Source organism: Oncorhynchus gorbuscha, linkage group LG03 (assembly GCF_021184085.1).
Source record: "Oncorhynchus gorbuscha isolate QuinsamMale2020 ecotype Even-year linkage group LG03, OgorEven_v1.0, whole genome shotgun sequence".
Taxonomy (NCBI): Eukaryota; Metazoa; Chordata; class Actinopteri; order Salmoniformes; family Salmonidae; genus Oncorhynchus; species Oncorhynchus gorbuscha.
The window spans coordinates 97,714,047-97,738,047 of NC_060175.1; the positions used below are offsets into that span (position 1 = coordinate 97,714,047).

Consider the following 24,001-nt stretch of genomic DNA (forward strand, 5'->3'; position numbering starts at 1 on the left):
TATTTACAATGACAGCCTAACGGGGAAACAATGGGTTTACTGCCTTGTTCAGAACAATAGATTTAAACCTTGTCAGCTCAGGGATTTGATCTAGCAACCTTTCAGTTACTAGCCCAATGCTCTAACCACTAGGCTACCATGCCGCCTGAGATGTCCTTGAAGAAGTCCAATTTGTTATTATTAATCCATTGAGAAATGTTTTATGAATGTTATGAGATGCTGTTGAAAGGGTACTTACAGTACAGTAGTCGATTGGCAGGTGCTGACTGATGCTTTTCGGGGGAACCAAGAGTACATTCCAAAAGCAAAAGGACAAGAACTCACTTAGTGACAAAAATCTTTTTTTTTAAATTATATATATTCCCAACAAAAAAAAAAAAAATCTGAAACACTGAATAATTCTCTATCATTCCATGTATTCTGTGAAAATGGTACCCATATGATTTGTGGATATACACTGTACTGCTGGTATTGTACAAAAACACATCTGTCAACAATTAATCCCCTGCACACACACACACACACACACACACACACACACACACACACACACACACACACACACACACACACACACACACACACACACACACACACACACACACACACACACACACACACACACACACACACACACACACACACACACACACACACACATCAACCATAATGAAATTATTTCCAGTAAGACATGTCAGCACCAGTAAAACTCTCTGTAAAGGAGCAGGGAACCCACAAGTTGAGCCGAGTCCAACCGACCAGACTGGCATCCACAGCCTTGTGCTGTAACAAGGACCCTGTGATGGTTATGGGAAAGAGAGATGGAAGATTGAGCATACACTTGGCTCACTGGGTTTTCCATTCTGTCATCTACCAGCAGCTTCTAGCTTAGCAACATACAATGGCGCAGTCTTATAAGTCTACTAAACAAAATCTGACTCAAAATAAGTCAGACCACACAAAGATGTATTGTGTCCAATGTAAATTGTAACAGTGTTCGTTAAATTCATTTGACTTGATCTATGATCTAATAAGCAACACTCGCAAAGACAAAAAAACTCTATAGACACACACACACACACACAATCAGGCCAGGCTCCAGACCGGAATAACTGATTTCCTGCCTAGTCATTGAGCAGAAACTTTGACGTTCAACGGTGCTTTCCATCATCATGAGGGTTAGCCTAAGGCAAAAACCAATGGAAAATATGTGTACAGTATATCAAATGAAGGACTACAATATGTAGAAAAAAAAGAGGTAGGGAAGTGCTGCTTAGGTACACAATAGTAGATTTTGGTAGACAGAGGGTGCTCTTTGGTAAAAGAGGTAGGGAAGTGCTGCTTAGGTACACAATAGTAGATTTTGGTAGACAGAGGGTGCTCTTTGGTAAAAGAGGTAGGGAAGTGCTGCTTAGGTACACAATAGTAGATTTTGGTAGACAGATGGTGCTCTTTGGTAAAAGGGGTAAATTGATCATGGTAGAGAAAGGAGGACCAAGGCACTCTTCGTATAATTCAGAAAAATACCATTATTTGTATGGAAATGTCACACCTATTCCTGTTGCCTCCTGATACTTTGCCATTGGACAAACAGATAACAATCAGGGACAAACATGTACAATAAAATGGTTTCGCAAGTGAGCAGTCAAAATGTCCTTCAGTATAACAGCAGTATCTTTTCACTCAACAGATAGAAATGACCTTATGACATATTTGTCAAGCACAACCGAATATTATCCAACTAGCAGGTTAAGTCAAACCAAATAAGATAGTAGTGGAAGACCAAGGTTTTCATTACAAAGTTTTATCACAGTGACATTGTACTTCCAAGTCTAAGTCTACAGGCTACTGTGTGGAATGCATGTGGATTCCTGTTGTCAAAACACTGATTGAAGTGTTTTGGAGTAACTAAGTATTTCAGATCTTGGTTTCGGTAGCCAAGGAAATGAGTGAGGGAGTTAAGATCTCCCCTTGGCCCTAACCTCTGACTTGTGTGATACGCCACATCCGCATGCAGCCACACACACAATAAACCCATCCAAAATACTGTCTTTGTTCTTCAAAAGTTATAAGGCATGGGGAAGCTGTTGCCACAGTAGCTCCAACGTTTAGGGCAAAACATACAATGCAAAAAGGGGAAGTTTTGAGCAGACAGACATACTGTAGCCAACATGTGCATAGTTATTATAATATATGCTTGAACCAAGTAATATTTCCACTTACCTTATTGCTTAATAATGCTTACATATTTTGCAATTCTCATCACACATGTATATTTGTTTATTTTATTGATTTAACTTTATTTAACTTTATTCTGTCCTATTCTACTGTATCTTAGTCTATGCTCTTACATTGCTCTTCCAAATATTTATATATTCTTAATTCCATTCCTTTACTTTAGATTGTGTGTATTGTTAGATATTACTTGTTAGATATTACTTCACTGTTGGAGATAGAAACACAAGCATTTTGCTACACCCACAATAACATCTGCTAAACACATGTATGTGACCAATAACATCTGCTAGACATGTGCATGTGACCAATAACATCTGCTAAACACATGTATGTGACCAATAACATCTGCTAAACATGTGTATGTGACCAATAACATCTGTTAAACACATGTATGTGACCAATAACATCTGCTAAACATGTGTATGTGACCAATGCTAAACATGTGCATGTGACCAATAACATCTGCTAAACATGTGTATGTGACCAATAACATCTGCTAAACACATGTATGTGACCAATAACATCTGCTAAACATGTGTATGTGACCAATAACATCTGCTAAACACATGTATGTGACCAATAACATCTGCTAAACATGTGCATGTGACCAATAACATCTGCTAAACATGTGTATGTGACCAATAACATCTGCTAAACATGTGTATGTGACCAATAACATCTGCTAAACATGTGTATGTGACCAATAACATCTGCTAAACATGTGTATGTGACCAATAACATCTGCTAAACATGTGTATGTGACCAATAACATCTGCTAAACATGTGTATGTGACCAATAACATCTGCTAAACACATGTATGACCAATAACATCTGCTACCAATAACATCTGCTAAACACATGTATGTGACCAATAACATCTGCTAAACATGTGTATGTGACCAATAACATCTGCTAAACATGTGTATGTGACCAATAACATCTGTAAACATGTGTGACCAATAACATCTGCTAAACACATGTATGTGACCAATAACATCTGCTAAACATGTGTATGTGACCAATAACATCTGCTAAACACAAATAACATCTGCTAAACACATGTGACCAATAACATCTGCTAAACATGTGTATGTGACCAATAACATCTGCTAAACATGTGTATGTGACCAATAACATCTGCTAAACATGTGTATGTGACCAATAACATCTGCTAAACACATGTATGTGACCAATAACATCTGCTAAACACATGTATGTGACCAATAACATCTGCTAAACAAACATGTGTATGTGACCAATAACATCTGCTAAACATGTGTATGTGACCAATAACATCTGCTAAACACGTGTATGTGACCATGTGACCAATAACATCTGCTAAACATGTGCATGTGACCAATAACATCTGCTACACGTGTATGTGACCAATAACATCTGCTAAACATGTGCATGTGACCAATAACATCTGCTAAACATGTGTATGTGACCAATAACATCTGCTAAACACATGTATGTGACCAATAACATCTGCTAAACATGTGTATGTGACCAATAACATCTGCTAAACATGTGTATGTGACCAATAACATCTGCTAAACATGTGTATGTGACCAATAACATCTGCTAAACATGTGTATGTGACCAATAACATCTGCCAATAACATCTGCTAAACATGTGTATGTGACCAATAACATCTGCTAAACATGTGTATGTGACCAATAACATCTGCTAAACACGTGTATGTGACCAATAACATCTGCTAAACATGTGTATGTGACCAATAACATCTGCTAAACATGTGTATGTGACCAATAACATCTGCTAAACATGTGCATGTGACCAATAACATCTGCTAAACACGTGTGTGTGACCAATAACATCTGCTAACCATGTGTATGTGACCAATAACATCTGCTAAACATGTGTATGTGACCAATAACATCTGCTAAACATGTGTATGTGACCAATAACATCTGCTAAACATGTGTATGTGACCAATAACATCTGCTAAACACATGTATGTGACCAATAACATCTGCTAAACACATGTATGTGACCAATAACATCTGCTAAACATGTGCATGTGACCAATAACATCTGCTAAACATGTGCATGTGACCAATAACATCTGCTAAACATGTGCATGTGACCAATAACATCTGCTAAACACATGTATGTGACCAATAACATCTGCTAAACATGTGCATGTGACCAATAACATCTGCTAAACATGTGTATGTGACCAATAACATCTGCTAAACACGTGTATGTGACCAATAACATCTGCTAAACACGTGTATGTGACCAATAACATCTGCTAAACATGTGTATGTGACCAATAACATCTGCTAAACACGTGTATGTGACCAATAACATCTGCTAAACATGTGTATGTGACCAATAACATCTGCTAAACATGTGTATGTGACCAATAACATCTGCTAAACATGTGTATGTGACCAATAACATCTGCTAAACATGTGTATGTGACCAATAACATCTGCTAAACATGTGTATGTGACCAATAACATCTGCTAAACATGTGTATGTGACCAATAACATCTGCTAAACATGTGTATGTGACCAATAACATCTGCTAAACACGTGTATGTGACCAATAACATCTGCTAAACACATGTATGTGACCAATAACATCTGCTAAACATGTGTATGTGACCAATAACATCTGCTAAACACATGTATGTGACCAATAACATCTGCTAAACACATGTATGTGACCAATAACATCTGCTAAACATGTGTATGTGACCAATAACATCTGCTAAACACGTGTATGTGACCAATAACATCTGCTAAACATGTGTATGTGACCAATAACATCTGCTAAACATGTGTATGTGACCAATAACATCTGCTAAATCAAACATGTATGTGACCAATAACATCTGCTAAACATGTGTATGTGACCAATAACATCTGCTAAACACATGTATGTGACCAATAACATCTGCTAAACATGTGTATGTGACCAATAACATCTGCTAAACACATGTATGTGACCAATAACATCTGCTAAACACATGTATGTGACCAATAACATCTGCTAAACACATGTATGTGACCAATAACATCTGCTAAACACGTGTATGTGACCAATAACATCTGCTAAACATGTGTATGTGACCAATAACATCTGCTAAACACGTGACCAATAACATCTGCTAAACACGTGTATGTGACCAATAACATCTGCTAAACATGTGTATGTGACCAATAACATCTGCTAAACACGTGTATGTGACCAATAACATCTGCTAAAAACACGTGTATGTGACCAATAACATCTGCTAAACACATGTAAACACATGAGACCAATAACATCTGCTAAACACGTGTATGTGACCAATAACATCTGCTAAACACGTGTATGTGACCAATAACATCTGCTAAACACGTGTATGTGACCAATAACATCTGCTAAACACGTGTATGTGACCAATAACATCTGCTAAACACATGTATGTGACCAATAACATCTGCTAAACACATGTATGTGACCAATAACATCTGCTAAACACATGTATGTGACCAATAACATCTGCTAAACACGTGTATGTGACCAATAACATCTGCTAAACACATGTATGTGACCAATAACATCTGCTAAACACATGTATGTGACCAATAACATCTGCTAAACACGTGTATGTGACCAATAACATCTGCTAAACACATGTATGTGACCAATAACATCTGCTAAACACGTGTATATAACAAATAACATCTGATTTGGATGGATATTCTCCACTCAGAACAGACCAAACACCTTTTCTACCAAATACAGTAAATGGCGTCATATTAAGGTCATCATGCAATAGGATTAGCATAGTGAATATAGGCATACGTTCACTGTGCTAATTCTACTGTATTTTAGTCTATGTTCTTACATTGCTCATCCAAATATTTATATATTCTTAATTCCATTCCTTGACGTTGAATGTGTGTATTGTTACTTGTTCGATATTACGGCACTGTTGGAGATAGAAACGCAAGCATTTTGTTACACCCTCATTAATAACTTTTGAAAACCTCTCATTCCGTCAATTAGGCCTAGCCTGCTCTCCAGTGGTGATAGAGTTATCTACACCACAGTGATAGAGTGATCTACACCACTGCAAATCACGAAAACACTATGCGCAGCATGCACGCGGATACTTGTGTGCCCGCGTCTCCATCCAAGATCCTGGCAGTTGTTCTCCAACATGGCGACGTCAGGTGAGAATTATGTTAGCTCAATTCTGCATGGGCCGGGTGTTTATAGAAAGGGATGGATTCACCGTTTTGAAATGCATACTTTTTCCGGGTGTGTCGACTTCACATGCTTTGTGTCAGGAGGGGCTGTAATCGTGGCGGACGCTGCAGGGGGGAGTGGGCATGGAACCATGTAAACATCGCACTTTACAGGGTAACGTTATTTTTCTCCGAAGACCAGCTGGTCATTGTGCACAGGAATGATCATGCACCATCATAGATAGTATGCAACTGTCGCAGTCCCAAACAAACTATGTCAACACAATTAGTTATATCTGCAGGGTTGTAGAAATATGTACCCAAAGTTATATAGACACTTGACCTGACATCTATGTAAACAAAGAGTAGACAGCTGGCTAGCCTCCGTTGACAGTGTCTGGGGCATGCGTAGTAGACCAGGGTGGGGGGTAGTTTATGTTTTTGTGGTGCGTCAACATCTGATGGAGGAGGGAATTGGTAATGGCCTCATTTCATGCTCTTCTGCAAGTCTGTGAAGTGAACATCCACATTACACACGGTTCTGTGACCCATGTGGCGGGCTTGGAATGACCCTTACAAATCGGGCTCTGTTAGTCTCTTTGCAGGGATATTATTTTCCGTCAATGACTCACTGCTAAGTGCAACATACGCAAAAACGCTTGCCTGATTCAATCCCTTTGGCGCAAAAGCAAGCCACGCTGAGTTGTACACTACTGGGATGGCCAGGTTACCCGTCCACCCTTATTGCTGGAATCATAGTGTCGCGACCCTGGGTTTATAAGCGCTGTGCTTTTGCGGCTTTGTCGATAGCGTGCCGGACCTCTGGCTCGAATGTCGAGGGTTCGAGACCTGTTTCATTACAATATTGTAAAGGATAGTGTAAAAATACATGATCCAAGCCAGCACAATAAGGCCAAAGACAGTATGAAGATATGTTACATGTCCTTCTCCACTATAATCCCCAATCACACTTGTAATGTGTAAAAAGAAAAACGTCATGGCGATGTTGGCAAGCTAAACTAATGCGTGGAATCACGTAATCGTGTTTAGCGCCGAACTGCGCATTTGTAACTCAAAGGCACTCCTTCAATATAAAGTTGTTTTTGACAACAACAAAAAATGAAAAAGTGTCTTTCAGTCACTTTCACGAGGTAGGAGTAATAACATGTTCAACTATTTAAGACATTGGCTCGAATCTAGGTTGTGCCTTTAGATTTCGAGGAAAATTATTCCATAGACGGGGGTGCAGCAGCACTACCATTTTCCTGTCACAGTGAGTCTTGTCAGAAACTTGCCAAAGAGCTGTTTGACCATGATAAAATGTCACCCTCTCCTCACAGCAGCTAAGAAGACGGGGAATAAGACCCTATCCCTGACTAACTTCCTGGCAGAGGACAAGGGGGGTAATGCACCCCCAAGTTACCCCCCCACCAAGCCCACTAGCAGCTGGGCTGAGGAGACAGATGACCTAGACACAGAGGGTGAGATTCTTCAGGAAAAGGATTCAGCATCAGAGTTATTTGTTCTCCTTTCTCCAATACGTTGAGTGTTCCCAACCAGGATACATGTTGTTAAGATTTGGCTACTGTAACTCATGTAGGCCCAATGCTGTTCTGTGACATTCATCTCTGGTCAGTACACAGAACAGCATCTGACCCATCTTATCGTAAGGATCTGTACGTACCAAGGCAGCATGATCTTAAAAGGAAATCTGCAGTTTAAACAATGACAAAAATTGCGACCCCGGCACTGTTTTTAGCAACTATCTGAGGATTGGGGCTGGAGAAATGTAACCACTCTCAAATTCATAGACAGAGTTATGCATGCAATGACACATCATCCATGAGATCAAAATTATACTTTCAACCATGTTTTGAGGCTATAAATTGTTTGTTTACAATTACATTGTTTATAAACAATGGAGTAAAAGTGAAAACTGTAACTAGGCCACACAGGAACATTCAATGTTGACCTGGTAAGCAACTCCAGTGTATATTTGGCCTTGTGCTTTAGGTTATGGTGCTGCTGAAAGGTGAATTTGTCTCCCAGTGTCTGTTGGAAAGTAGACTGAACCAGGTTTTCCTCTAGGATTTTGCCTGTGCTTAGCTCTATTCCATTTATTTTTATCCCCCCCAAAAAAAAATTCACTAGTCTTTGCCAATTACAAGCATACCCATAACATGATGCAGCCACCATCATACATTTGAAGAGTGGTGCTCAGTGATGTGTTGTGTTGCATTGGCACCAAACATAACACTATGTATTCAGAACATTCAGTTCATTTCTTTGCCACATTTTTTGCAGTTTTACTTTAGTGCCTTTAGTGCCTTATTGCAAAAATGCATGTTTTGGAATATTTGTATTTTGTACAGGCTTTGTTCTTTTCACTCTTTTTACTCTAGGTTAGTATTGGGGAGTAACTGCAGTGTTGTTGACCCATCCTCAGTTTTCTCCTATCACAGCCATTAAACTCTAACTGTTTTAAAGTCACCATTGGCCTCATGGTGAAATCCCTGAGCGCTTTCCATTAAGGTGTATTGTGTGTAGGTGAGAGACACAAAATCTGAATTTAATACATTTTAAATTTTAAATTCAGACTGTAACACAACACAAAGTCAAGGGGTGTGAATACTTTCTGAAGGCACTGTATATTATTAATTTGAAAGTTTAAAAAAATAATAATAATGTTCAATCATCGATTGGCCCTTTAACCTCCAATCCCTCTAAATTTCTCCCTTCTCCCTCCAGTATCCACCTCCTGGCATACAGAGGAGGATATTTCCCGGGCCCCAGCCATCGACCGCACCATCCTGCCCACAGCACCCCGTTCAGCCCGGGCCCCAGCCATCGACCGCTCCATCCTGCCCACAGCACCCCGTTCAGCCCGGGCCCCAGCCATCGACCGCTCCATCCTGCCCACAGCACCCCGTTCAGCCCGGGCCCCAGCCATCGACCGCTCCATCCTGCCCACAGCACCCCGTTCAGCCCGGGCCCCAGCCATCGACCGCTCCATCCTGCCCACAGCACCCCGTTCAGCCCTGGCCCCAGCCATCGACCGCTCCATCCTGCCCACAGCACCCCGTTCAGCCCGGGAGCCAAAGTTGACCGCTCTTGTATTCCTCGCGGTCCCCCTTACACCGCCTTCCTGGGCAACTTGCCCTACGACGTGACTGAGGACTCCATCATGGACTTCTTCAGGGGCGTGGGGGTAAGTGCATTTCACATTTAGCACATGTTTGGCCCTACCCAAAACATAACATTTAGCCTAAATCTGTTGTGTTACACTGTTAAATCCTATGTGGGTCCTCTGTAGCTCAGTTGGTAGTGCATTGCACTTGTAATGCCAGGATAGTGGATTCGATTCCCAGGTCCACCTGTACATAATATGTATGCAGGCATGACTGTAAGTCTCTTTGGATGAAAGCATCTGCTGCGTCTGTCTGTCTGTCTGTCTGTCTGTCTGTCTGTCTGTCTGTCTGTCTGTCTGTCTGTCTGTCTGTCTGTCTGTCTGTCTGTCTGTCTGTCTGTCTGTCTGTCTGTCTGTCTGTCTGTCTGTCTGTCTGTCTGTCTGTCTGTGTGTGTGTGTGTGTGTGTGTGTGTGTGTGTGTGTGTGTGTGTGTGTGTGTGTGTGTGTGTGTGTGTGTGTGTGTGTGTGTGTGTGTGTGTGTGTGTGTGTGTGTGTGTGTGTGTGTGTGTGTGTGTGTGTGTGTGTGTATAGATCAGTGCAGTACATCTTCCTAGAGAACCCAGTAACCAAGACCGCTCGAAGGGTTTTGGCTATGCTGAGTTTGATGATGTCGAATCTCTCCTGAGTGCCTTGAGTCTAAACAAAGAGGTTAGTCCATTTTACAAAGTGAGCTTCAAGGAAAATAGTCATTAGGTTTAGCCACAAGCTGGTGAAACGGCAGTCAATAGGTTTGGCCACTAGATGGCACATGTCATCCATTACTTTTTTAATGTTGTTTGCTCTTCCTCCTCTTCCTCCATGCAGAACTTCGGAAACAGAAGGATCCTTGTGGACATTGCAGATTGGTCTTGTGGGATTTGACATTTTGAACATTGAGATAATAAAGACATGATAGATCAGACGCATAGTATATTAAGGAGTGAGATCTGTAGAAAGAGAGTGACTGTGGAATGTGTTGGGTGGACGGGAGGAGATCAACGGATTGCTATTGGGGAGACGGATGGACATCTGTGGACTAGAAGGAGGAGGGGTTGAGGTCAGGAGGTGAGGTCAGATCCCCTGAAGGTAAAGGTTACTAAAGGTTTACTACCCTTTTCCTGTGGAACCATAAGATTTAAGGATTGGAGAGAAGGAGGAGTGTCTTAAGGGGGAGGTATATAACTGTGATGGTGAGAAATGTTGGTCTGTCTGACCCTTTGAGCAGAATTAAATTTGGTTAAAGCTTCTCTAGAGTCCGTGAGTTATTTACTCTGAAAGATAAGAACCTAACAGTCTAAGGACAAAGGTGTGAATATTATGTTTGCGTAGCTACAGTACAAAAGCTGAAGAACATACATACACACATCTAGGTACTTTTTTTTTGCAGATGATGGCGTTATAGGCGAACTCATGAAAAAGGAAAACGCCATACGATGCTGTTCATGCTCCCAGGTGATTTTGTTGCAATGTTTCGACCCTTCATCCCTTAGGTCTTATCCCAAGATGGCATAGCAGTCAGACGTCCTTTGTCCTCGTCTTGTTGTGTCCCATGTATATATATATTTACACCTTTCTTCGCATATCTTTTATATATTTTATTCTCCAAAAACTCAACTTCAAAACACTCTCCTGCAACCGGCCTCACCAATTAAAAAAAAAAAGAAGTTATTTATTTACCTCATCTGAAATCCACAATAGAAGCAATAGCCAGAAGCTAGCCAGTTTACTGGCTAATGTTAGTATTCAGCTAACCACTGTTTGTGGTCATCAGCTATCCTTTAGCTCGAAAATCTATCGGCAGTTTTGTACAACGCGACTCAGACCAGAACATACCGGACCTATTTTTCTTTCCATATCCCCGGATTTCAACCGCAAGCTCTGGACATTTACACCTGGATCTCGCAGCTAGCTAGCTGCTATCCGTGTGACTATTGGCTTACATCGATCCCGGAGCAAACATCAATTATTCCGGAGCTGGCCAGCTGAAGAGTTCCATCAGCCACTCCTGGGCTACAATCACCTATCCGGACCTGTTTTACTGCCGATGCGGAGCCCCACTGGACCTTCATGACTGGACTACCGACGTTATCTGCCTGAGGGAGTTATCCAACTGGCCCCTCCGTCGCGACATTACCTGAACGCCCATCTAGCTAATCGTTAGCTGTCTTATCGGCTGCTATCTAAATAGGTCTATCGGACAATTTTTCTTGGGTCACTATAACTATATATATTTTGCCAATTGGATTGATCCCCTCTACCACACGGAACCCCACTAATCTACCGACGGAAAGGCACGAGGTGGCTAAAAACAGACCTCCATCCTATGCTAGCCTGATGGCACGGCTAGCTGTCTGAATCGCCGTGAACCCAACCAACCTCATTACTCAATGGAGCCTTATGATCACTCAACTAAGCATGCCTCTCCTTAATGTCAATATGCCTTGTCCATTGCTGTTCTGGTTAGTGTTTATTGGCTTATTTCACTGTAGAGCCTCTAGTCCTGCTCACTATACCTTATCCAACCTATTAGTTCCACCAACCACACATGCGATGACATCACCTGGTTTCAATGATGTTTCTCGAGACAATATCTCTCTCATCATCACTCAATACCTAGGTTTACCTCCACTGTATTCACATCCTACCATACCTTTGCCTGTACATTATACCTTGAAACTATTTTATCGCCCCTAGAAACCTCCTTTTACTCTCTGTTCCAGATGACCAATTCTCATAGCTTTTAGCCATACCCTTATCCTACTCCTCCTCTGGTGATGTAGAGGTGAATCCAGGCCCTGCAGTGCCTAGCTCCACTCCTATTCCCCGTGCGCTCTCTTTTGATGACTTCTGTAACCGTAATAGCCTTGGTTTCATGCATGTTAACATTAGAAGCCTCCTCCCAAAGTTTGTTTTATTCACTGTTTTAGCACACTGCCAACCCGGATGTTCTAGCCGTGTCTGAATCCTGGCTTAGGGAGACCACCAAAAATTCTGAAATGTTCATCCCTAACTACAACATTTTCAGACAAGATAGAACGGCCAAAGGGGGCGGTGTTTCAAACTATTGCAAAGATAGCCTGCAGAGTTCTGTCCTACTATCCAGGTCTGTACCCAAACAATTTGAACTTCTACTTTTAAAAATACACCTCTCTAAAAATAAGTCTCCCACCGGTGCCGCCTGCTATAGACCACCCTCTGCCTCAAGCTGTGCTCTGGACACCATATGTGAACTGATTGCCCCCCCCCCCCCCCCCCATCTATCTTCAGAGCTCGTGCTACTAGGCGACCTAAACTGGAACATGCTTAACACCCCAGCTATCCTACAATCTAAGCTTGATGCCCTCAATCTCACAAAAATTATCAATGAACATACCAGGTACCACTACAAAGCCGTAAACACGGGCACCCTCATAGATATCATCCCAACCAACTTGCCCTCTAAATACACCTCTGCTGTTTCCAACCAAGATCTCAGCGTTCACTTCCTCATTGCCTGCATCTGTAATGGGTCAGCGGTCAAACGACCTCCACTCATCACTGTCAAACGCTCCCTGAAACACTTCATCGAGTAGGCCTTTCTAATCGACCTGGCCGGGGTATCCTGGAAGGATATTGATCTCATCCCGTCAGTAGAGGATGCCTGGTTATTTTTTAAGAATCCCTTCCTCACCATCTTAAAAAAGCATGCCCCATTCAAGAAATTTAGATCCAGGAACAGATATGGCCTTTGGTTCTCTCCAGACCTGACTGCCCTTAACCAAAACAAAAACATCCTATGGCGTTCTGCATTAGCATCGAACAGCCCCCGTGATATGCAACTTTTCAGGGAAGCTAGAAACCAATATACACAGGCAGTTAGAAAAGCCAAAGCTAGCTTTTTCAAGCAGAAATTTGCTTCCTGCAACACAAACTCAAAGTTCTGGGACACTGTAAAGTCCATGGAGAATAAGAACACCTCCTCCCAACTGCCCTCTGCACTGAGGATAGGAAACACTGTCACCACTATAATCACTATAATTGAGCATTTCAATAAGCATTTTTCTACGGCTGGCCATGCTTTACACCTGGCTACCCCTACCCCGGTCAACAGCACTGCACCCCTCACAGCAACTCGCCCAAGCCTTCCCCATTTCTCCTTCTCCCAAATCCAGTCGGCTGATGTTCTGAAAGAGCTGCAAAATCTGGACCCCTACAGATCAACCGGGCTAGACAATCTGGACCCTTTCTAAAACGATCTGCCGAAATTGTTGCCACCCCTATTACTAGCCTGTTCAACCTCTCTTTCGTGTCATCTGAGAATTCCCAAAGATTGGACAGCAGCTGCGGTCATCCCCCTCTTTAAAGGGGGGGGACACTCTTGACCCAAACTGCTACAGACCTATATCTATCCTACTCTGCCTTTCTAAGGTCTTCGAAAGCCAAGTCAACAAACAGATTACCGACCATTCCGAATCCCACCGCTATGCAATCTGGTTTCAGAGCTGGTCATGGGTGCACCTCAGCCACGCTCAAGGTCCCAAACGATATCTTAACCGCCATCGATAAGAAACAATACTGTGCAGCCATATTCATTGACCTGGCCAAGGCTTTCGACTATGTCAATCACCACATCCTCATCGGCATCGGTAAAGTCCCCCCTTATCTCAGCTCGCTGGTCACCATAGCAGCACCCACCTGTATCTCTCTGGTCAACCCCAAAACCAATTCTTCTTTCGTCCGCCTCTCCTTCAAGTTCTCTGCTGCCAATGACTGGAACGAACTACAAAAATCTCTGAAACTGGAAACACTTATCTCCCTCACTAGTTTTAAGCACCAACGGTCAGAGCAGCTCACAGATTACTGCACCTGTACATAGCCCACCTATAATTTAGCCCAAACAACTACATATTTCCCTACTGTATATATTTATTTATTTTGCTCCTTTACACTTCTTTATTTCTATCTCTACTTTGCACATTCTTCCACTGCAAATCAACCATTCTAGTGTTCTACTTGCTATATTGTATTTACTTCGCCACCATGGCCTTTTTTTGCCTTTACCTCCCTTATCTCACCTCACTTGCTCACATTGTATATATACTTATTTTTCTACTGTATTATTGACTGTATGTTTGTTTTACTCCATGTGTAACTCTGTGTTGTTGTATGTGTCGAACTGCTTTGCTTTATCTTGGCCAGGTCGCAATTGTAAATGAGAACCTGTTCTCAATTTGCCTAAATAAAGGTGAAATAAATAAAATAAAAAATCAGGAATGCATGTCCTAGGTTGGAGTGGAAGGACCTACAGTTGAAGTTGGAAGTTTACATACACCTTAGCCAAATATATTTAAACTCAGTTTTTCACAATTCCTGACATTTAATCCAAGTAAAAATTCCCTGTTTTAGGTCAGTTAGGATCACCACTTTATTTTAAGAATGTGAAATGTCAGAATAATAGTAGAGATGGATTTATTTAAGCATTTATTTCTTTCATCACATTCCCAGTGGGTCAGAAGTTTACATACACTCAATTAGTATTTGGTAGCATTGCCTTTAAATTGTTTAACTTGGTTCAAACATTTCGGGTAGCCTTGGCCCATTCCTGGTGTAACTGAGTCAGGTTTGTAGGCCTCCTTGCTCTCACACGTGTTTTCAGTTCTGCCCACAAATGTTCTATAGGATTGAGGTCAGGGCTTTGTGATGGCCACTCCAATACCTTGATTTTGTTGTCCTTAAGCCATTTTGCCACAACTTTGGAAGTATGCTTGGGGTCATTGTCCATTTGGAAGACCCATTTCCGACCAAGCTTTAACTTCCTGACTGATGTGTTGAGATGTTGCTTCAATATATCCACATAATTGTCCCTCCTCATGATGCCATATATTTTGTGATGTGCACCAGTCCCCCTGCAGCAAAGCACCCCCACAACATGATGCTGCCACCCACGTGCTTCACGGTTGTGATGGTGTTCTTCGGCTTGCGAGCGTCCCCCTTTTTCCTCCAAACATAACGATGGTCATTGGCTAAACAGTTCTATTTTTGTTTCATCAGACCAGAGGACATTTCTCCAAAAACTACGATCTTTGTCCACATGTGCAGTTGCAAACCGTAGTCTGGCTTTTTATGGCAGTTTTGGAGCAGTGGCTTCTTCCTTGCTGAGCGGCCTTTCAGGTTATGACGATATAGGACTCGTTATACTGTGGATATAGATACTTTTGTACCTGTTTCCTCTAGTGTCTTCACAAGGTCCTTTGCTGTTGTTCTGGGATTGATTTGCACTTTTTGCACCAAAGTAGGTTCATCTCTAGGAGACAGAACGCCTCTCCTTTCTGAGCAGTATGACGGCTGCGTGGTCCCATGGTGTTTATACTTGCGTACTATTGTTTGTACAGATGAACGTGGTATCTTCAGGCGTTTGGATATTTCTCCCAAGGATGAACCACACTTGTGGAGGTCTACAATTTGTTTTCTGAGGTCTTGACTGATTTCTTTTGATTTTTCCGTGATGTCAAGCAAAGAGGCACTGAGTTTGAAGGTAGGCCTTGAAATACATCCACAGGTACACCTCCAATTGACTCAAATTATGTCAATAAGCCTATTAGAAGCTTCTAAAACCATGATATAATTTTCTGGAATTTTCAAAGCTGTTTAAAGGCACAGTCAACTTAGTGTATGTAATCTTCTGACCCACTGGAATTGTGATACAGTGAAATAATCTGTCTGTAAACAATTGTTGGATAAATTACTTGTCTTGCACATAGTAGATGTCCTAACCGACTTGCCAGAACTATAGTTTGTTTACAAGAAATTTGTGGAGTGGTTGAAAAAACTAGTTTTAATGACTCCAACCTAAGTGTATGTAAACTTCCGACTTCAACCGTATTACTGAGGTTGGTGTATGTATTCCATGCCCTGCCAATTTCAATTCCATCCAACTTTTTAAATCAAATAAATGGCCTGCTCTCCAACTTTATTTGGGATGGGAATACCTCAAGATTCAAATGGACTGTTTTACACTTGCTACATTCCCGACAGAATTCACACAGAAATGTCACATCTCTGTTGGAGATGCAAAGAGCACAACAGAACCCTATTACATGTGCTGGTCATGTGACTAACATCTTTTGGGGATAATGTCTGTGCTAGCATTTCATTGTGTCTAGGAATTTACATCCATCCATCTCCACGATTTATGTCTGTTGGGAAATGTAAATATTGGTGATCGATGTCAGAATAATTTTTAAATCTAGGTCTAATTGCTGCAAAACAATGTATACCCATCGATTGGAAAGCCTCATGCTCACCGTCAATACCAAACTGGAGGGTTGACAATCTAGTAACCTCCCTTTAGATTTGATATATTATAAAGTTAACCAAAAACTGAAAATATTTGACAAACTTTGGAAAATATATGTTGATCACATTCGACTTTTGTATAGTGGGTGTTGTGTTTTTGTTATGTTGTTTGTGAAGTCTTGTAGTATGACTAATATTGTATTTTTGCTTCCCTCGGGTAGTTTTGACTGTTGCGGTGGTGGTGGGGGTGGGGGTGGGGGTGGTGGTGGTGGGGGTCGCAGGGCATTTGGCACTGGCTACAGGCATGATGAGGAAGGACAGGATAGCTACCGGCAAGATGGCTACTGACAGGATAGCTACTGACGGGATGACACCAGGGTAGTGGGGATCGCTATGGTGACCGTGGTGGTGACCGATACGATAGACCGGAGGAAAGCCGTTGTGACCGAGGTGAGAAGGTTTTAAATAAAATTGTCATTCTTAATGTGCACTGGCCCAGCCACACAGTACCAGGGTGTACATTAAAACCTCTCCTTTTTTTGTCCTCTATGGTCATACCCAGGTGCTGTGGAGAGGCCCAAGTTGATACTGAAACCCCGTAGCCTACCTAAAGAGGTGGAGCAGAGCAGTGCCCCGTCTGCCCGCTCGGACAGGGCTGCCTCCATCTTCGGTAGGGCCAAGCCAGTGGACACGGCTGCCAAGGAGAGAGAGGTGGAGGAGAGGCTGAAGAGGGAACAGGAAAAACTGCAGCGAGAGTTAGAAGACAGAATCACCGACCACAATCCCAGAGAGAGGTATGTTACGAAAGGGAAGAAGATCATAGGCTAACATGAGGAAATGGAGTATGTCTGTAGAATAAACTTAAATTATACTGTGTTATGTTATCTTTGACTCATTGATCCTGACCATCCCTCAGGCACCCCAGCTGGCGCAGTGAGGACCAACCTGCAGGACGCTCTCAGACTGGCAGTGAGTCTTCCCAAACCAGACAACCGTGGCCAATCTGGCAGAGGTGAGCAATTTACTGGTTATGATGGGTAATTGAGTCAGTGACGATATCAGTACTCTATTCTCTTAGACACCTTCAGAGGCTAATGTTGAGGTGCAAGCAGGCTCCTTTCCCAGGGTTGGTATAAAAGCAGGACACTCATTTCCTGTTGGACATTTGTTGACATAGGACAACAGTCATATAGTGTTTTTATTTTATTCTTCCTCTCTGATTCCCAGCCTCCAAGCGCAGGGAGAGCGAACGCTCGGTGGACAGTGGGCGTGAAGAGGAGCCCTCCTCCCCTGTGGCCGAGCCCTCCCAGACAAGACAGTCCGCCTTGCTCCACCTCCCAAGGAGAACGCCTGGGCCAAGAGGACCACGCCCGTTGGGGGCTCCAGTGAGGGCGAGGCCCGGCCACCGTCTCCCCCGCAATGACACACCCCTACAGCTCACCAGGTTAGAGGTCATCCTGTAGATTAATTCTATGGTACACCTCACCCTACAATCCACAGTCCCCTAACTGAAGGTAGTTTTATTGCACCTAACTGAAGGTAGTTTTATTGCACCTAACTGAAGGTAGTTTTATTGCACCTAACTGAAGGTAGTTTTATTGCACCTAACTGAAGGTAGTTTTATTGCACCTAACTGAAGGTAGTTTTATTGCACCTAACTGAAGGTAGTTTTATTGAACCTAACTGAAGGTAGTTTTATTGAACCTAACTGAAGGTAGTTTTATTGACATCTGTCCTTTTTGTATTTTCCCACTCCTCCTGCTTAGCTGATGATGAAGTGCCTCAGGCAGATAAAGAAGGTAAGCATTGATTGCTGACAAACTGAATGTAACTGCTACATTCAGGTTTTAGGGATTTTCAAACGTTTCAATTGAAAAACGGATCTACTTTTTCCCCCCAATTCTGTTCAGAGGTCGATCGCAGCGAATAGATACAGTATGCAGCCTTGATATAATGGACGCAGACCCACATGACAATATGGAGGACAATGCATAGGGAGGGTGAATGAAAGAAGTGAAGAAGATGGAAGATGCAAAGAATGAGGTCTGCCCAGCAACCTGGCTGGAGCAGCTCTACAGCTCCCTTCCTGCTAACCTGCTTAAAGAGAAACCCACCCCACTGCCGGCTGGCTGCACCTTCAAGATTGGACCTAAACATAGAGAAATACTAGTCTGGGTACCAGTCTTTTTAGCTAACATTCCACTTCTTGTCACTCCTGACAATTTTCCAAATCTTTGGCAAGGAGTGTTATGTAATATATCAAAACAGAGACAGCAACCAGGTTAGAGAAATGCTGGACGGGTTTTTAATAAGGTTGAATTTGTCATTATAAAAAAACATGTAAAAGGTGGGGTTGAGAGATGTGTAGCTACATGCGTCTTCACCACCCGCCAGTCGAGATGCTGGACTATGTAGGTTCTCTGAGCTCTAAACCTGGTTATACTAATGCTGGAGGGTCTATCTCAGAGGGACAGACTGGAGTTTTAAATAAAAGAAAAGACAGGAAAGTCCCCTGTTTTAAGGGGCACAAAAAAATGTACTGTGGGGGATGCGATGTTTGTGTTTCTCTGATCATCATCTGTAGCCGTCATTAACTGGATCTTTTCAGCCACTGTCCCAATATACCGCCAATGGCTTCCTCTCCAGAAAGGAAACGCTTCCTTCCTTCCACCTCATCCGGACCTGCCTGAAAATCTCCTGGCAAAACCAGGATGTCATGAAAAAAATTGTGTGAACTGTCCTAAATGTATTGGAGGCATGATCTTCACTCACTCTTATCCATGGGCCATGTGTTGAATGGAATTGAATGCAGAAGGTGTTTTTGACATTGTATGTACTGTATGTAACCCCACTATCACAAGTGAAGAAGCACATCTCATTGGATGTTTGTTTCTCTATGTAACGTGCATGAATGTGGAAACAGACTCATGTGGTTCTTTAAGCCATGGGAATGTTGAGATGGATTTCATCAACTCCATGTGGGTAGGTCACAGAGTGGGAGAGATTTACCAAAGTGGATATAAGGAATGTATTTTATGGTATACCACTACTAAATTATGCAAGTTTTGATTTTCTGAATCTAACCCATCACTTCACAGCTTAGTGCGTTATTCACCCACTTTTTCCGTTTCTTCTGTTGAACTGGGCTTTAAGTTTCTCTGTCACATTTTAGGTTCTCTTGTTCACTTCAAATAGATAAAAAAATACAATATTTGACTGTTGATCTTGTAATATCCTGTATATCCTAACCACCCCTTCCACCACACCCCTGACCCCTGTGACCTTTTAAGCTGGGTTTTGGCCCAGGTTGTGACCTCTGACATTCAGTTCTCCACTTCAGAACGCTGATGGGAAACAGGCATTGCTGTGTAACTGAGGAGAGAGGGAGCGATGGGAGTAAGCTGGGGTCTGAGGACGTCGTGGGTCCTGAGGCATATACTATAGTCTGAGGATGGCGTGGGTCCTGAGGCATATACTATAGTCTGAGGATGGCGTGGGTCCTGAGGCATATACTGTAGTCTGAGGATGGCGTGGGTCCTGAGGCATATACTATAGTCTGAGGATGTCGTGGGTCCTGAGGCATATACTGTAGTCTGAGGACGTCGTGGGTCCTGAGGCATATACTGTAGTCTGAGGATGGCGTGGGTCCTGAGGCATATACTGTAGTCTGAGGATGGCGTGGGTCCTGAGGCATATACTGTAGTCAGAGGGGGGGGGGGGTTCCTTAGGAGTGTGCTGTAGTCAGAGGAGGAGGGGGTTCCTTAGGAGTGTGCTGTAGTCAGAGGAGGAGGGGGGTTCCTTAGGGGTGTGCTGTAGTCAGAGGAGGAGGGGGTTCCTTAGGGGTGTGCTGTAGTCAGAGGAGGAGGGGGTTCCTTAGGAGTGTGCTGTAGTCAGAGGAGGAGGGGGGTTCCTTAGGAGTGTGCTGTAGTCAGAGGAGGAGGGGGTTCCTTAGGAGTGTGCTGTAGTCAGAGGAGGAGGGGGGTTCCTTAGGGGTGTGCTGTAGTCAGAGGAGGAGGGGGGTTCTTAGGAGTGTGCTGTAGTCAGAGGAGGGGGGTTCCTTAGGAGTGTGCTGTCAGAGGAGGGGGGGGTATCTTAGGAGTGTGCTGTAGTCAGAGGAGGAGGGGGGTTCCTTAGGGGTGTGCTGTAGTCAGAGGAGGAGGGGGTTCCTTAGGAGTGTGCTGTAGTCAGAGGAGGAGGGGGTTCCTTAGGAGTGTGCTGTAGTCAGAGGAGGAGGGGGGTTCCTTAGGAGTGTGCTGTAGTCAGGAGGAGGGGGGTTCCTTAGGAGTGTGCTGTAGTCAGAGGAGGAGGGGGGTTCCTTAGGGGGTAGTCAGAGGAGGAGGGGGTTCCTTAGGAGTGTGCTGTAGTCAGAGGAGGAGGGGGTTCCTTAGGGGTGTGCTGTAGTCAGAGGAGGGGGGTTCCTTAGGAGGGGGGTTCCTTCCTTAGGAGTGTGCTGTAGTCAGAGGAGGAGGGGGTTCCTTAGGAGTGTGCTGTAGTCAGAGGAGGGGGGTTCCTTAGGAGTGTGCTGTAGTCAGAGGAGGGGGGGGGTATCTTAGGAGTGTGCTGTAATCAGAGGAGGAGGGGGGTTCCTTAGGAGTGTGCTGTAGTCAGAGGGAGGGGGGTTCCTTAGGAGTGTGCTGTAGTCAGAGGTGGAGGGGGGTTCCTTAGGGGTGTGCTGTAGTCAGAGGAGGAGGGGGGTTCCTTAGGAGTGTGCTGTAGTCAGAGGAGGAGGGGGTTCCTTAGGAGTGTGCTGTAGTCAGAGGATGAGGGGGTTCCTTAGGAGTGTGCTGTAGTCAGAGGAGGAGGGGGGTTCCTTAGGAGTGTGCTGTAGTCAGAGGAGGAGGGGGGGGTTCCTTAGGAGTGTGCTGTAGTCAGAGGAGGAGGGGGGTTCCTTAGGGGTGTGCTGTAGTCAGAGGAGGAGGGGGGTTCCTTAGGGTGTGCTGTAGTCAGAGGAGGAGGGGGGGATTCCTTAGGAGTGTGCTGTAGTCAGAGGAGGAGGGGGGTTCCTTAGGAGTGTGCTGTAGTCAGAGGAGGAGGGGGTTCCTTAGGAGTGTGCTGTAGTCAGAGGAGGGGGGGTTCCTTAGGAGTGTGCTGTAGTCAGAGGTGGAGGGGGGGGGGTTCCTTAGGGGTGTGCTGTAGTCAGAGGAGGAGGGGGGTTCCTTAGGAGTGTGCTGTAGTCAGAGGAGGAGGGGGTTCCTTAGGAGTGTGCTGTAGTCAGAGGAGGAGGGGGGGGGGTTCCTTAGGAGTGTGCTGTAGTCAGAGGAGGAGGGGGTTCCTTAGGGGTGTGCTGTAGTCAGAGGAGGAGGGGGGTATCTTAGGAGTGTGCTGTAGTCAGAGGAGGGGGGTTCCTTAGGAGTGTGCTGTAGTCAGAGGAGGGGGGGGTATCTTAGGAGTGTGCTGTAGTCAGAGGAGGAGGGGGGTTCCTTAGGGGTGTGCTGTAGTCAGAGGAGGAGGGGGTTCCTTAGGAGTGTGCTGTAGTCAGAGGAGGAGGGGGGGGGTTCCTTAGGAGTGTGCTGTAGTCAGAGGAGTGGGGGTTCTGGAGTGTGCTGTAGTCAGAGGAGGAGGGGGGTTCCTTAGGAGTGTGCTGTAGTCAGAGGAGGAGGGGGGTTCCTTAGGAGTGTGCTGTAGTCAGAGGAGGAGGGGGTTCCTTAGGGGTGTGCTGTAGTCAGAGGAGGAGGGGGGTTCCTTAGGAGTGTGCTGTAGTCAGAGGTGCTGTAGTCAGAGGGGGGGGGGTTCCTTAGGAGTGTGCTGTAGTCAGAGGAGGGGGGTTCCTTAGGGTGTGCTGTAGTCAGAGGAGGAGGGGGTTCCTTAGAGTGTGCTGTAGTCAGAGGAGGGGGGGGTATCTTAGGAGTGTGCTGTAGTCAGAGGAGGAGGGGGGTTCCTTAGGAGTGTGCTGTATTCAGAGGAGGAGGGGGTTCCTTAGGGGTGTGCTGTAGTCAGAGGAGGAGGGGGTTCCTTAGGAGTGTGCTGTAGTCAGAGGAGGAGGGGGGGTTCCTTAGGAGTGTGCTGTAGTCAGAGGAGGAGGGGGGGTTCCTTAGGGGTGTGTCTTCCTTAGTGTGCTGTAGTCAGAGGAGGGGGGTTCCTTAGGAGTGTGCTGTAGTCAGAGGAGGAGGGGGTTCTTAGGAGTGTGCTGTAGTCAGAGGAGGAGGGGGGTTCCTTAGGAGTGTGCTGTAGTCAGAGGAGGAGGAGGGGGTCCTGGAGTGTGCTGTAGTCAGAGGAGGAGGGGGGTTCCTTAGGGGTGTGCTGTAGTCAGAGGAGGGGGGGTATCTTAGGAGTGTGCTGTAGTCAGAGGAGGGGGGGGTTCCTTAGGAGTGTGCTGTAGTCAGAGGAGGGGGGGGGGTATCTTAGGAGTGTGCTGTAGTCAGAGGAGGAGGGGGTTCCTTAGGAGTGTGCTGTAGTCAGAGGAGGAGGAGGGGGTCCTGGAGTGTGCTGTAGTCAGAGGAGGAGGGGGTTCCTTAGGGGTGTGCTGTAGTCAGAGGAGGAGGGGGGTTCCTTAGGGGTGTGCTGTAGTCAGAGGAGGGGGGTTCCTTAGGAGTGTGCTGTAGTCAGAGGAGGAGGGGGTTCCTTAGGGGTGTGCTGTAGTCAGAGGAGGAGGGGGGGGGGGTTCCTTAGGGGTGTGCTGTAGTCAGAGGAGGGGGGGGGTTCCTTAGGAGTGTGCTGTAGTCAGAGGAGGGGGGGTCCTTAGGAGTGTGCTGTAGTCAGAGGAGGAGGGGGGGTTCCTTAGGAGTGTGCTGTAGTCAGAGGAGGAGGGGGGGGTTCCTTAGGAGTGTGCTGTAGTCAGAGGAGGGGGGGGGTTCCTTAGGAGTGTGCTGTAGTCAGAGGAGGAGGGGGGGGTTCCTTAGGGGTGTGCTGTAGTCAGAGGAGGGGGGTTCCTTAGGAGTGTGCTGTAGTCAGAGGAGGAGGGGGGGGGGGGGGTCCTTAGGAGTGTGCTGTAGTCAGAGGAGGGGGGGTTCCTTAGGAGTGTGCTGTAGTCAGAGGAGGAGGGGGTTCCTTAGGAGTGTGCTGTAGTCAGAGGAGGGGGGTTCCTTAGGAGTGTGCTGTAGTCAGAGGAGGGGGGGTTTCCTTAGGAGTGTGCTGTAGTCAGAGGAGGAGGGGGTTCCTTAGGAGTGTG

At 44.7% G+C, this 24,001-nt stretch overlaps 1 protein-coding gene across 1 annotated transcript; it reads left to right on the forward strand.

Moving 5' to 3' along the window:
• The first annotated feature begins 6,330 nt into the window (after window positions 1-6,330).
• On the forward strand, window positions 6,331-20,410 carry LOC124017990 (eukaryotic translation initiation factor 4B-like). Its single transcript, XM_046333244.1, has 12 exons — window positions 6,331-6,437; window positions 7,793-7,933; window positions 9,201-9,310; window positions 9,559-9,660; window positions 10,171-10,287; window positions 10,444-10,484; window positions 17,276-17,343; window positions 17,456-17,687; window positions 17,810-17,905; window positions 18,121-18,337; window positions 18,660-18,692; window positions 18,804-20,410. Exons 1-10 carry the CDS (start codon window positions 6,425-6,427, stop codon window positions 18,164-18,166), a joined length of 966 nt encoding a protein of 321 aa, XP_046189200.1. The 5' UTR covers window positions 6,331-6,424; the 3' UTR covers window positions 18,167-18,337; window positions 18,660-18,692; window positions 18,804-20,410.
• Window positions 20,411-24,001: the final 3,591 nt, after the last annotated feature.